Source organism: Bos taurus, chromosome 24 (genome assembly GCF_002263795.3).
Source record: "Bos taurus isolate L1 Dominette 01449 registration number 42190680 breed Hereford chromosome 24, ARS-UCD2.0, whole genome shotgun sequence".
In the NCBI taxonomy this organism is placed as follows: domain Eukaryota; kingdom Metazoa; phylum Chordata; class Mammalia; order Artiodactyla; family Bovidae; genus Bos; species Bos taurus.
In genome coordinates, this window is record NC_037351.1 from 33,091,605 (window position 1) to 33,104,906 (window position 13,302).

The 13,302-nt window shown below is 51.6% G+C and overlaps 1 protein-coding gene across 1 annotated transcript in view; it reads left to right on the top strand.

Annotated features, from left to right (window-relative positions):
• NPC1 (NPC intracellular cholesterol transporter 1) overlaps positions 1-13,302 on the top strand; it is a 46,701-nt gene that overhangs the window by 32,911 nt on the left and 488 nt on the right. The window contains 11 exon segments of the mRNA NM_174758.2: positions 2,122-2,236; positions 3,969-4,096; positions 4,192-4,332; positions 5,842-5,931; positions 6,313-6,503; positions 7,048-7,163; positions 7,806-7,935; positions 9,255-9,455; positions 10,699-10,930; positions 11,652-11,765; positions 12,575-12,737. Of these exon segments, the coding sequence (NP_777183.1) occupies positions 2,122-2,236; positions 3,969-4,096; positions 4,192-4,332; positions 5,842-5,931; positions 6,313-6,503; positions 7,048-7,163; positions 7,806-7,935; positions 9,255-9,455; positions 10,699-10,930; positions 11,652-11,765; positions 12,575-12,737 (1,621 nt within the window).

Sequence of the window (13,302 nt, forward strand, 5' to 3'; positions counted from 1 at the left end):
AGCATGACACGTGGAGGCTTCATTTCCATGCCTCTGAGTGCTTGCTTATTACCAGGCTCCCCATGCACGCATGCTGGCTCCACGCAGGGTACCTGTGAGCATGACACGTGGAGGCTTCATTTCCATGCCTCTGAGTACTTGCTTATTACCAGGCTCCCCATGCACGCATGCTGGCTCCACGCAGGGTACCTGTGAGCATGACACGTGGAGGCTTCATTTCCATGCCTCTGAGTGCTTGCTTATTACCAGGCTCCCCATGCACGCATGCTGGCTCCACACAGGGTACCTGTGAGCATGACACGTGGAGGCTTCATTTCCATGCCTCTGAGTACTTGCTTATTACCAGGCTCCCCATGCACGCATGCTGGCTCCACGCAGGGTACCTGTGAGCATGACACGTGGAGGCTTCATTTCCATGCCTCTGAGTGCTTGCTTATTACCAGGCTCCCCATGCACGCATGCTGGCTCCACGCAGGGTACCTGTGAGCATGACACGTGGAGGCTTCATTTCCATGCCTCTGAGTGCTTGCTTATTACCAGGCTCCCCGTGCACGCATGCTGGCTCCACACAGGGTACCTGTGAGCATGACACGTGGAGGCTTCATTTCCATGCCTCTGAGTGCTTGCTTATTACCAGGCTCCCCGTGCACGCATGCTGGCTCCACACAGGGTACCTGTGAGCATGACACGTGGAGGCTTCATTTCCATGCCTCTGAGTGCTTGTTTATTACCAGGCTCCCCGTGCACGCATGCTGGCTCCACACAGGGTACCTGTGAGCATGACACGTGGAGGCTTCATTTCCATGCCTCTGAGTGCTTGCTTATTACCAGGCTCCCCATGCACGCATGCTGGCTCCACACAGGGTACCTGTGAGCGTGACATGTGGAGGCTTCATTTCCACGCCTCTGAGTGCTTACTTATTACCAGGCTCCCCATGCACGCATGCTGGCTCCACGCAGGGTACCTGTGAGCATGACACGTGGAGGCTTCATTTCCACGCCTCTGAGTGCTTGCTTATTACCAGGCTCCCCATGCACGCATGCTGGCTCCACGCAGGGTCCTGTGAGCGTGACACGTGGAGGCTTCATTTCCACGCCTCTGAGTGCTTGCTTATTACCAGGCTCCCCATGCACGCATGCTGGCTCCACGCAGGGTCCTGTGAGCGTGACACATGGAGGCTCATTTCCACGCCTCTGAGTGCTTGCTTATTACCAGGCTCCCCATGCACGCATGCTGGCTCCACGCAGGGTCCTGTGAGCGTGACACGTGGAGGCTTCATTTCCACGCCTCTGAGTGCTTGCTTATTACCAGGCTCCCCATGCACGCATGCTGGCTCCACGCAGGGTCCTGTGAGCGTGACACGTGGAGGCTTCATTTCCACGCCTCTGAGTGCTTGCTTATTACCAGGCTCCCCATGCACGCATGCTGGCTCCACGCAGGGTCCTGTGAGCGTGACGCGTGGAGGCTTCATTCCCACGCCTCTGAGTGCTTGCTTATTGGTGCTTGTTCTGGACCCTTTGAGACCAGGAAGTATAAGACCCTTCTCTTTGTTTGGTGGCATAGATACAAAGTGAGAATTTAAATACATGCAGCATGCATGCAAAAAGTGCTAATACACTTGTGGAAAATATTTTTGGCACAGCAGCTATTAAAATGATTCAACACAGTGTAGAAGAAGGAAAGACTTGAAAAAGTGCTATTAAAAGGCAAAAGGTCACATACGACCTGATGTAGAAGATGCTGTCAGTCCGTTGGTTCTCCCAGGGTCCCTGTCCTGCAGGCCTTACCTGGGCAGAGGCCCCATGGCACCTAGGAGTGTTATTTAAAGGTTCAGCCACTTGCAGCCTATGTTGCATGTATTTTCCTGATAACCTGATTCAATCCTTCCTTTAGCCTCTCACCTGTTCCCTTGTCTCTGGGCTTCAGAAATACCCTGAATGAATCAACATGAAAAGTTTGGGGTCTGCACCTCTTTATTGTATAAGGTTTATAAAAAAGTAGATGTTGCCAGTCATTTTTCTTTATGATCAAGCTAACACAAGGCAGCCAAGAAGCAAAGAGGTGGCATTGTAATTGAGAAATGTCAGTGTTGCATGTTTCACTTTTTTTTTATTTTTAAGAGAGATGAACGTCTTCAAGGGGAAACCCTCGACCAACAGGTGGGCCGGGTCCTGGGAGAAGTGGCTCCCAGCATGTTCCTCTCATCCTTCGCAGAGACGGTAGCGTTTTTCTTAGGTAAATTACTCTCAGAATTCGGCCAGCTCAGTGGTGTGCTGAGCCTGGGTGTATCAGTACGCCCCTCTGCGTTCTTCCTTTGTTAAGCTGTATCTGTAATTGTAATGTATCAGAGTGGACCACGAAGAGGATCGGTGGCAGTAACCTTGGGCACCATTAGCAAGCGTGTTCTCTCACGTTGTTTTGGGATGGTGTTGATGTGGTTGGTTCAGATACCTAGGGCTCCTGTCCCTTCCCCTTTTGGGCAGCTCTGGTGAGTGCTGGGATTTGAAAATAGCAGCCTTGCACAGCCACGAGTCCTCCCAGCACAGTGCTCCCAGCAGCAACTCCACAGTCACAGGCATTAGCCCTCGAGGTGTGTACCCCTGTTCCTGAGGGCGGTCTTCCTCCTCAGCACACTCAGTTCATGGGGAAGCACCCTTGTGACTGAGCAGAGGGTCTCGAATCTTCCTTCTGTACAAGGAGCCACGAGCTGAAACACAACCCAGCGTTCCTGTCTTCTTCACATGGAGAAATCCAGTAGGCCCCTCCCTGCCCCGTGTCTGGTGTGTAGTAAGAGAACGCTGGCCACGTCCTCTGCACAGGACGCCGGCTAGGATTGCCCTGTAAGTCCAGGGAAGACACACAGTCTGTGGTCACAAGTGGAAAAGTCTCCAGGGGCCCCCAGACGCCTTACAAGGGGCCGCAGGAGGGATGGCGCGTGCATGGTCTTCGGACTCCTGCACCATTAGCGCACGTCCTCCTCCACTTCCACGAAGCAGCACACTGTGGGGCCTGGGCCCTGTGGCTCCTTCTGATAGATGTGGGCGCCAAAAAGTTACTTCCTTGCTTTCTAGAAAGCCAGCCAAGTGTGTTGGTGACAGCAGCTGACCCTGGGCTTTAAGGTTGGAGTGACTTTGTGAGGACAGGAGGAGTTGGGGGTCGGGGGGACCCCGTGGCTCCTGTTTATAAGAGGCCAGCCCAGTGCTATCAGGGTCAGTTTTCTTAAGCAACGTTGTGAATCTAGAGTTTGTTTTTTTTTTTTTTTCCCCGCTCAAGTGACGCTGTGACTCTCATTGTTAAATATTGGCTCCTTATGTTTTTTTTAAATTTCTGATACTGGAATTGGAAATGGCAGCCCACTCCAGTATTCTTACCTGGAGAATCCCACGGACACAGGAGCCTGGCGGGCTGCAGTCCAAGAGGTTGCAAAGAGCTGGACACTACTGAGTGACTGAGCGTACATACAGCATACACACAAAATGGGTTGATATACGTGTGGCCCGTGGGCGGGCAGTGTTCAGTTTCTGAGTCTTAGTAGCCTAGAGGATGCTTATAGGCAGCACCCTCATCTGATTGTAACTAAACCTAGAGACTGAAATACCGTCCCTCCTGTGGACTGAATCACAACAGATCCCATAAGCAGTGACCTGTGTTAATGGTTCTTAGATGCTGATGTGCATGCGTTTGCTCAGAGAGCGTGTTAGATGGGGCCCTAGAATTCTGAAGAGTAGAATTAGGGTTGAATTTCCATCGTTTTGATAAAGTGGGATGGATCAGGTCCCTGGAATCTGTTTTTAACTCCCAGGGTGGTCCTGGTGTGACACCCGCAGACAAAGTGCCTTTGGGAGCGGGAGGTGGGGGTCTCCTCGTGGGCTTGGCTGCTCTGGGGCCTCGTGTTCATCCGTGCACATGCGTGTGAGGTTGTGTACCCTCAGCCGGGGAGGATGTGACCTCTGTCCTGTCCCCGCAGGAGGCCTGTCTGTGATGCCGGCCGTGCACACGTTCTCTCTCTTCGCGGGCATGGCAGTCCTCATTGACTTCCTCCTGCAGATCACCTGCTTCGTGAGCCTCCTGGGTTTGGACATTAAGCGGCAAGAGGTAAGTGGTCATCAGGACAGCAGCCTGTTTCCTTTGAGTCTGGAGTCTGGCTGAGGCAGCCGGAGGGTGACCTTTGTCTCCCTTGGCCCCCTCAGAAGAACCAGCTGGACGTTCTCTGCTGTGTCGGGGGGGCGGCAGACGACGCGGGCATCCAGGCCTCCGAGAGCTGCTTGTTCCGCTTCTTCAGAAACTCCTACGCGCCGCTTCTGCTCAAGGACTGGATGCGGCCCCTCGTGGTACGAGCCTGTCTGTCGTGGTGTCCCCAAACAGACTCGTCACCTGCCTTCTGAGAAGTCACCTTGGGAAGGGTGCCGACAGCTGTTAAGTATACACACGAGAGTGCATGGGACTTCGCTGGCGGTCCAGTGGTTAGGACTCTGCTTCCACTGCAGGGGGCGTGGGCTCAGTCCCTGGTTGGGGAACTAAAATCCCTCATGCTGTGTGGTGTGGCCAAAAAAAAAAAGCCATAGCAGATATGTACAAATATATAACACATTTTTAGCAGTCAATAGAAACAGTTTTGGGGGCTTTGGGGTTTTTTTTAAAAAATTATTACAGATTCTTAGAAAGTGACAGAGTAGCACAGAGAGGAACCTGCTGCCCTTTGCCCAGCCTCCTCCCCCGGTCTTACGTAATTGTAGTTGAGTATCAAAACCGAGAGCTTGACACTGGCACAGTGTGTGTGTCTACTTCTGTCAGGCTCTCACCTGTTGCAGATTTGTATAAGCAGCACGGTCGCCGAGATAATAAATCTGTCTCATCACTCTTGTCCTCACCTTCAGTGTCACACACACCCTGCCACACACACCCTGCCACACACACACACACACCCTGCCACACACACATACACACACACACACACACACACACACCCACCCACCCACCCACCCACCCTGCCCTCTCCCTCCCTGTACTGTCCCTTGTTCCCAGCAGCTCAGTAGGAGCGTTTCATAGTTTCCATGCTGGATATACCCAATAGCGATAGCGTATCATGTCTCTGCTAAAAGCGTAAATTCATTCCGGTAATAGAAATATTTAACATTTATTGAATACTTGGTCTGGTACTGTGGTCAGTACAGGGTGCTGCACTAACTTATGGATTGATTATTCCTAGAGTTTTCTCATGTAATTCGCAAAACTATCTGATGCTACAAGTCTAATTTTTCCTGTTTTATTGAGAAGGAAATAGAAGTTCAGAGAGGTTAAATGACTGCCCCAGGGTCACTCAGCTTGTCAGAGGCAGAACTGGGATTTGAATCGGGTGGTTTGGCTCTAAAGACCGTGACTTCAGCCACTGCCCCGGACTCCTTGTTTTATTAGTATGTCATTTAAACTTGCTTTTCAGTTTAGGAGAGTCCTGCTTTTCAGTTTAGGAGAGTCCTGTTTTGTGTGTTTAAGATCTGTTTATGTTCATCTGTTTATGTGTTTTTTAATTCATTTTTGGCCGCGCTGGACCGTTATTTCTGCTCGAGGGCTTTCCCTGCTTGTGGTGGGCAGAGGGCTACCGTCCGCTTGCGGTGCGTGGGTTTCTCACTGCAGGGGCTTCTCTCATCGCAGAATGCGGGCTCAGTAGTTGTGACACACAGGCTTAGTTGCTCTGAGGCATGTGGGGTCTTCCTGGGCCAGGGATCGAACCCATGTCCCCTGCATTGGCAGGCAGGTGCTTTACCACTGCACCACCAGAGAAGTGGTTATGTTATTCCGCTCCTGACAGCTCTGCCTCTGTAACTCACTTCTCATTCCAGGTGGCAGTATTTGTGGGTGTGCTGTCGTTCAGTATCGCAGTCCTGAACAAAGTAGAGATCGGATTGGATCAGTCTCTTTCAATGCCGGATGTAAGATGCTTTTTCTTTCATTCTAACTTGTTTGGCCCGCAGTGAATACATCTTCCCAAACACACACGGTCGTTTCGGCCTCTGCCGGCTTCTGAACACAGGTGCTGGCAGGCTCTCCCACGTCACAGGGACTGCCCTGGGGCTCTGCCCACTAACCTGGGCCTTCTGAGTGCTCAGGCCTTGGGCACCGCTACAGAATGTGAGCAGCCGGTCTTGACCTTATGAGGTGCCCTCCTAAGGGTGGGACCGACGGGAGAAGCCCCTGGGCCCAGGGTGGGGAGGGGTGCCGGCTGTGGAGGGACTCAGGAACCTGGGCTGGAGGCGTCTCGGCTGGCAGGATGTTCACGCCGTGTCCCGTCGTCCACGCTCTCTCCCTCTCAGGACTCCTACGTGACGGATTACTTCCAGTCCCTGAATCAGTACCTGCACGCAGGCCCACCTGTGTACTTCGTGCTGGAGGAGGGCCACGACTACACGTCCACGAAGGGGCAGAACATGGTGTGCGGGGGCCTCGGCTGCAACAACGACTCGCTGGTGCAGCAGGTCTTCACGGCCGCCCAGCTGGACAGCTAGTGAGTACCCCAGCTGCGGACGGGCACCTGGGCCTCACGCCTCTCTCTGAAGACAGCTTTTCTGGAAAGTCTGTCTTGCAGAATGCAGGCTGAATCTAGCTTGACATGAGCAAAACCTCTCAAAGGGCTAATTAGCCTTTTTTTGGTTTAAGCAACAACCATTTTATTTATTTTTTAACACCAAAACATTTTGTCTTAGGATGTAGTCAATTAACAATGTTGTGATGGATTCAGGAGAACAGTGAAGGGACTCAGCCATACGTGTACATGTATCCATTCTCCCCTAAAACCCCCTCCCATCGAGGCTGCCACATAACGTTGAGCAGAGTTCCATGTGCTATCTTTGTTAGTTGTCCATTTTAAATATAGCAGGACCGCCTTATATAAGGAAGTCTTTCCTATTAAGTACTAATGTGGTTTGTCTTCTGACTGGGTGGAATGAGAAGGTCTAGAAAAGGAAGTTCTGAATTTCAAGAAAAGGGACTGAAACTGGAGACTTCCTCCTCATGGGGGCATCCGTAACCCTTTCTCTCCTGTTCTCTAGCACCCGGATAGGCTTTGCCCCGTCGTCCTGGATTGACGATTACTTTGACTGGGTCAAGCCTCAATCTTCTTGCTGTCGCATCTACAACAGCACGGAGCAGTTCTGCAATGCATCGGGTACTTGACCCTTCTAGATCTTTCCCTCTTTTCTGAAAAATTTTAAGCTTATTGTTTAAAGATCATTTGCATGTCCCCTCCACTTCCACCTGTTTTTATTGGCTGTCACTGGGTCTCATCCCCCTGTCCGTGTCCCCTTCCTCCGTCGTCCACTCTGGAGACGCCCCATTGTCCCGTCTCCTGCCCGCCATGGGGCTGCAGGCTGAACCGGGTCAGGGGACTCTGGTTTTCAGGTTTCCTATCTTTTCCCAGTGACGCCGACGGCCTCTCTTGATTGCTATCTGGCTGTAGCTTGTCACGGGCCTGCTTTCTTTTGTTTATCACTATTGCCCTATGGTTTTATAAGACTGTTGAGGCTGTCCTGGAATTTTCTTCATAAAAACATGGAAGCGCTGTGCTCTGGTAATAACATACTGAGGTTGTCCTTAAAGCAGGCAATCTGCTTCGGGGAAGGAAATTTGTACAGCCTATGTTAGGGGAAAATGGGACTTCCACTTCATTAGACTACAGAGATCACGTGTTTGAAGCTTTTGGATCAGCAGATTCAGGAGAAGAACTCCCGCCATTTCTTTATCATTATTTTAAAATGTTTTAATCTAGACACCTGTCCTTCTCACTTGGGTCCTCTACCTGTTTGTACAGTGGTCAACCCTACCTGTGTCCGCTGCCGGCCGCTGACTCCAGAGGGCAAGCAGAGACCTCAGGGCGCAGACTTCATGAGGTTCCTGCCCATGTTCCTCTCCGACAACCCGAACCCCAAGTGTGGCAAAGGGTAAGGGAGGCTGAGCCGTTCAACTGCACGCCAGAGTCCCCTGTCATGTACGCTGGGAAGCTGGGGGTGGGGGAGGGGCTGGGTGGGCATGGTGGGCAGGAAGGCCCTATTTTCTGCCATGTGCCACCCTGTGCCCACCCTTCTGTGAAAGCAGAGAAACCAAACCGCCTTTGAAGAAAATTCGTCCTTCCTCACTCTCAGATGATTCTGACTGGTCTGAGCATTCGGTCCCAGGCTCCCCTCTGTGTCCTGGCCCTCCTGGCAGCGCAGAGGACTCTGAGTCCTGTGCAGGCTTCCAGCAGGATGGAATGCGAGGAGGGATGCGGGCATTTCAGGACGTGAAAGGGTCTGTCCAGTTGTGTGTGGGGCATATGAGACCGCAGGTCTGTCCTGGTGATGTTGCCTGGGGTAGAGGTCTAAAGGTCCCCTCTGTGCTTCTTGCCAGCCTGTCTGTACATGAGCTCTTGGGCTGCCCCACTTCCCCATCCAGCCAGGCAGAGTTCCCATGGAAACAGGAACTCTGGCCCAGAAATAGCAGAGATGGCTGAGGTCTGGAGTTGGGGGGATTCAGACAGAAGGTGAGGGTTATATTTACATTATAATGGTAAATGCTGGACATCCCTGTTTTTCATTAAGAATACATAATATGACCCGAGTTCCATCAGTCACGTGTCATGTCTGCGTTTTGGGACCTAGGCTAGCTACCGTGGGAGAACTGTCCCCCAAAACAAAGTAGGAATGAACCTTCCATCTTGATCTCCCTGCAGACTGAACACTCAGCCTGCATAAACAAGTCAGAGTGAATGCAGCTCTTTAGAAGGCAACAGCCGCCACTCACAGGGAGTGTCCTTTGCGCCCGAATCGTGCCTGGCACCTCACTGACACTACTGCGTTTACATACAGCCCTGCGAGGAGACGGTGGTGCACCCATTTGCAGATGGCACTGCAGCCGAAATTTAGTAATTTTACCCTGGGGTTCCAGGACTGAGGATGATCTCAGGGCCCCCTGACTCCAGGGCCCCCGTCCCCTCCTGCCTCCTGTTACACAGCATGGCTGGGCACACACTCTGTGAAAAAACACATTGGCAGAGTAGAGCCAGCTACAGAAACGAGCAGCTGCATGCAAAGAAACTAAAGCAGCAAAGTGTGGGAAAGCGTAAGCCAGACCTTCCTCTTTCCTATTTGAGGGCTTCCCTGTCCCTGAAATTGACAGCTGGTCTGACCCGAGCCCAGGGTCAGGTGATCCCACTAAGCTTGGCTGCCCAGATCCTGCAGGTGCAGCACGAGGTGTGGCCTCTGACACCGCTGTCTTGTCGCAGGGGACACGCTGCCTACAGCGCAGCCGTCAACATCCTGGACAACGGCACGAGGGTGGGAGCCACGTACTTCATGACCTACCACACGGTGCTGCAGACCTCGGCTGACTTCATCGATGCCATGGAGAAGGCCCGCCTCATCGCCAGCAACATCACCAGGACCATGAACCAGCAGGGGGGTGATCACCGGGTGTTCCCATACAGGTATGGTGTACACGAGGGTATCCTGGGGAGCGGCCGCACACGCCGGGGCTTCCTTGCTGGTTGGCGGGGGTGGAAGGGTACAGTGCTGCCACTTGGCTTTCCTTCTGACCCTGGCTCCATCCTGAGCTTGGGGGAAGCCTGTCACTGGATGTGGCGTCTAGGCAAGGAGAGCCGGATTGTGCAGCACCTGCCAAAGTCTGAAGGTGGAGCTCACCCTGCAGAACAGCAGTGGGGTGCGGGGGTGCGGGCGCCTGGGAAGCAGCTCCACAGAGAGGGCCCAGCAAGGCAGGGCTCCCGATGCAGATTACTGGAGATGGCGCCTTTATAAAGAAAATACTGGGACTTCTTTGGTGCTCCAGTGGTTAAGACTTCACAATTCCACTGCAGGGGGCATGTGTTTGATTCCGGGTCAGGGAACTAAGATTCCACATGCCAGAGGGGTGTGGCCAAAAAAATTACGAAAATATTTTACGAAATACTGAATTTGGAAAATATAGAAAAGTAGGAGAAACAAGTGATTTCCCCACCAACCCCCGGGGTCTCAGTTCAGGGAACCTTGACTTTTTCCTGACAGAAGGCCAGCTTGTTGTCCTGTGGAAGGAGCTCTCAGAGTGGGTGTCCTGACCTCTAGGAGGAGCTGGTTAACTTTTCCAAAATGGCATTATCTCCTCAGGTCCTGCACAGACCCTGTTTGGAAGGGAGTAATCCTCCAGATAGACCAGGGCTTGTTTTCCCAAAGTACCATGAAATATTCTTTATAGATGAATGCCTGCAAAGCAGAATGGGGGCTTCCCTGATGGCTCTGCAGGTAAAGAAGCCACCTGCAATATAGAAGATGCAGGAGACACAGGTTCGATCCCTGGGTCGGGAAGATTCCCTGGAAGAGGGCATGGCAACCCACTCCAGTACTCTTGCCAAGAAAATCCCATGGACAGAGGAGCCTGGTGGGCTACAATCCAGGGGGTCACAAAGAATCAGACATGACTGAGCACTCATAGCATAAAGCAGAATGGATCAGGCACATGAACAAAACCTTTATATAAGATACACGTCTACGAGGCCCTACTTTAGGCATCAGTGGTCAGAGGTCCAGCTGAACTGCCAAAGGCGAGTCTTACAAAAACAGGGAGGTTTCCCGTGAGGCCTGCCTCTCAAGGTAGCTTCATTTCACAGTGGCGGCAGGATGAGGAGTAAAGCTTCCCGGAGAGAGAACGAGCAGTAACAGACCCCTCTCCCCTTCCAGCGTGTTCTATGTCTTCTATGAGCAGTACCTGACCATGATTGACGACACCATCTTCAACCTCAGCGTGTCCCTGGGCGCCATCTTCCTGGTGGCCGTGGTCCTCTTGGGCTGTGAGCTGTGGTCTGCGGTCATCATGTGCGCCACCATCGCCATGATCTTGGTCAACATGTTTGGTGTCATGTGGCTGTGGGGCATCAGCCTGAACGCGGTTTCTCTGGTCAACCTGGTCATGGTGAGTCCTGGGGGAGCGCTCGGCCCTCACTCCTGTGCCACCGATGTGCCTTGTTTCTTGGGGTGAAAGGTCAAGGTCAGCTCTTGCTTTTGGTGCACACGAGCAGTTGGACATGGTCACGTAACGATTATGGTGTGACCTCACGGTCTGGCTGAAGTATTCTGCCTGCATTATTCTGAAGGGTGAGTTGTTGAAGTATGTAGCCTGATGACAGCAAGATGTTCCATTTCCACTTGGAAAAATTGCCCCTTCTGAATGGAATTTTCTGACCAGGACTTTTTGCCTCTCATGTAGTTACCAGTTGCTTTTTAAGTCTTAAATATATGCACATCTGAAAAAGTATGAACAGAAGCTAGACCCAGTGCATGTGCCCTTCATCAGATAGGAGAAGAACATGCTTCAGGGGGAGTGGCAGGCAGGAGCCCCTGCTAGAGAGATGACAGCGTGCTGCCTGGGTCGGGGCTGCGAGGGCCTTGAGAGGTTGCAGCCGCTTCCCCCAGAGAAGGCCGATCTGCTGGAGGAATCTGGAGGTTCCACGGGCTTCCCGGGACAGCTGATGTGGGTGCCACGGGGGCTTTGTCTTACAAGTAGAAGGGGCTCTGCTCAGGGCTCCTTGACCCCCCAGGGTGCCCTGGTAACCACAGATCCCCAGAAGGGGGGTGGCTGCCTTTACCACCTTTAACCGGAGCAGAGCAGTCCTCACGGAAACACTTTATTTCAGAGCTGTGGCATCTCCGTGGAGTTCTGTAGCCACATCACGAGGGCCTTCACGGTGAGCACGAAGGGCAGCCGCGTAGAGCGGGCGGAGGAGGCGCTCTCCCACATGGGCAGCTCTGTAAGTACCTCTGAGCAGGCCACCTGGGCAGGGACCTCACTGTGAAGTGCCCAGTCAGGCGATTGAGAGCTTCTCAGGAGAAGAAACTTCACCATGCAAAATTCTGAAAACAGAATTTGTTATCTCTGACTCAGCGGCAGTACCTCAGGATTACAAGTTTTCAGGCAATTCAGGAAACTTGCATAGAGTTGTGTCTCGCATAGAGCTCTAGCCTGGAATTCTTTAGGACTGTTCCCTTTGGTGACTCCTTTGCACAGTCTGGCTAAAGCAGGAAAACAGGTTTGATGTGAGAGGCACTGAAAACCCAGGCCCAGCCACGAAAAGCAGGCGAGTGGCCACACTTGGAGCCCAGTGTGGTTTGTGGGTCAGGTTGGCAGAATCTATCTTCTCAAGCTGAACCAGGACACAGGGCTGGACTGTGAACCAGTTCCTTTCCCACCATAGAAAATACAGTTATAGATGAACAATAAAAAGTGTGCAATAGCATTGTCTAAAAACATAATGTACACACCTTAATTTAAAACTAATGCTCTTGGGAAAATGGTGCTGATAGACTGGCAAGGTTGCTATGGGGTATATGCAGAATACACAGCTTTTATCCTTATTACACCTTTATTTTTTTTCAGATTCATAAGCAGCAGATAAAACAATTTAGGCAGAGCCAAATGCGCTTATCAGTAACTCTGAAAGCTGGGGTTCAGTCCCTCATTACGTTGGACCTTGATGTTTTAACAAATCCCTTTAGGAGGACGTGTTCGATTATGGCCGGTTGATACAAGTGGTTTCTGAGCCCATCTCTCTTCTCTTAGGTATTCAGTGGAATCACACTAACGAAATTTGGAGGCATTATCGTGTTGGCTTTTGCCAAATCTCAAATTTTCCAGATATTTTACTTCAGGATGTATTTAGCTATGGTCTTACTGGGAGCCACTCATGGACTAATATTCCTCCCTGTCCTACTCAGTTACATAGGTAAGAGCTTTTTGTTTTTAACCTGGTGGGATGGAGGAAGCCTGATAGAAGGGCGGGTACCTTGAAGCTTTCTTCTGAAGTATTTGAACATACTTACACCAGTGGTCATTTGATAAATATTTATTCTAAGAGAAAAACTCTGATCCTAGGGCTTCGTGGCTAAACCACTTCATTAGAAAACCGGAGCCTGTCGTGGTCAGCACTGGGAGTGAGCTTGCATGTCAGAGGCCCAGGGCTCCTCCCCGCTGAGAAGGACCTGTTTGGCCACAGCCCGCGGTGCCCTGGAGTAGCCTTCATTTCCATTCACTTTTAAAGAAGAACGCTGCTCTGCGGTTTGTCTAAAATTTGGAGTTCTCCTTAGGAGTGTATTTTATCTCTGTGGCAACTTCAGCGTCTATAAATGACCCGTGGTCGACAGAACAGTACTAATTTGCTGGATTTATAGCTTTGTGATTGAGAAAATGAGGGGTTCCCCCCCCTTAAATCTCTGGAGAACAGGAAGTTCTGTTACAGTAGAAACCATCTCTTTTTCTCAAGAAATGATTCATAAGTTATTTTATCCCTC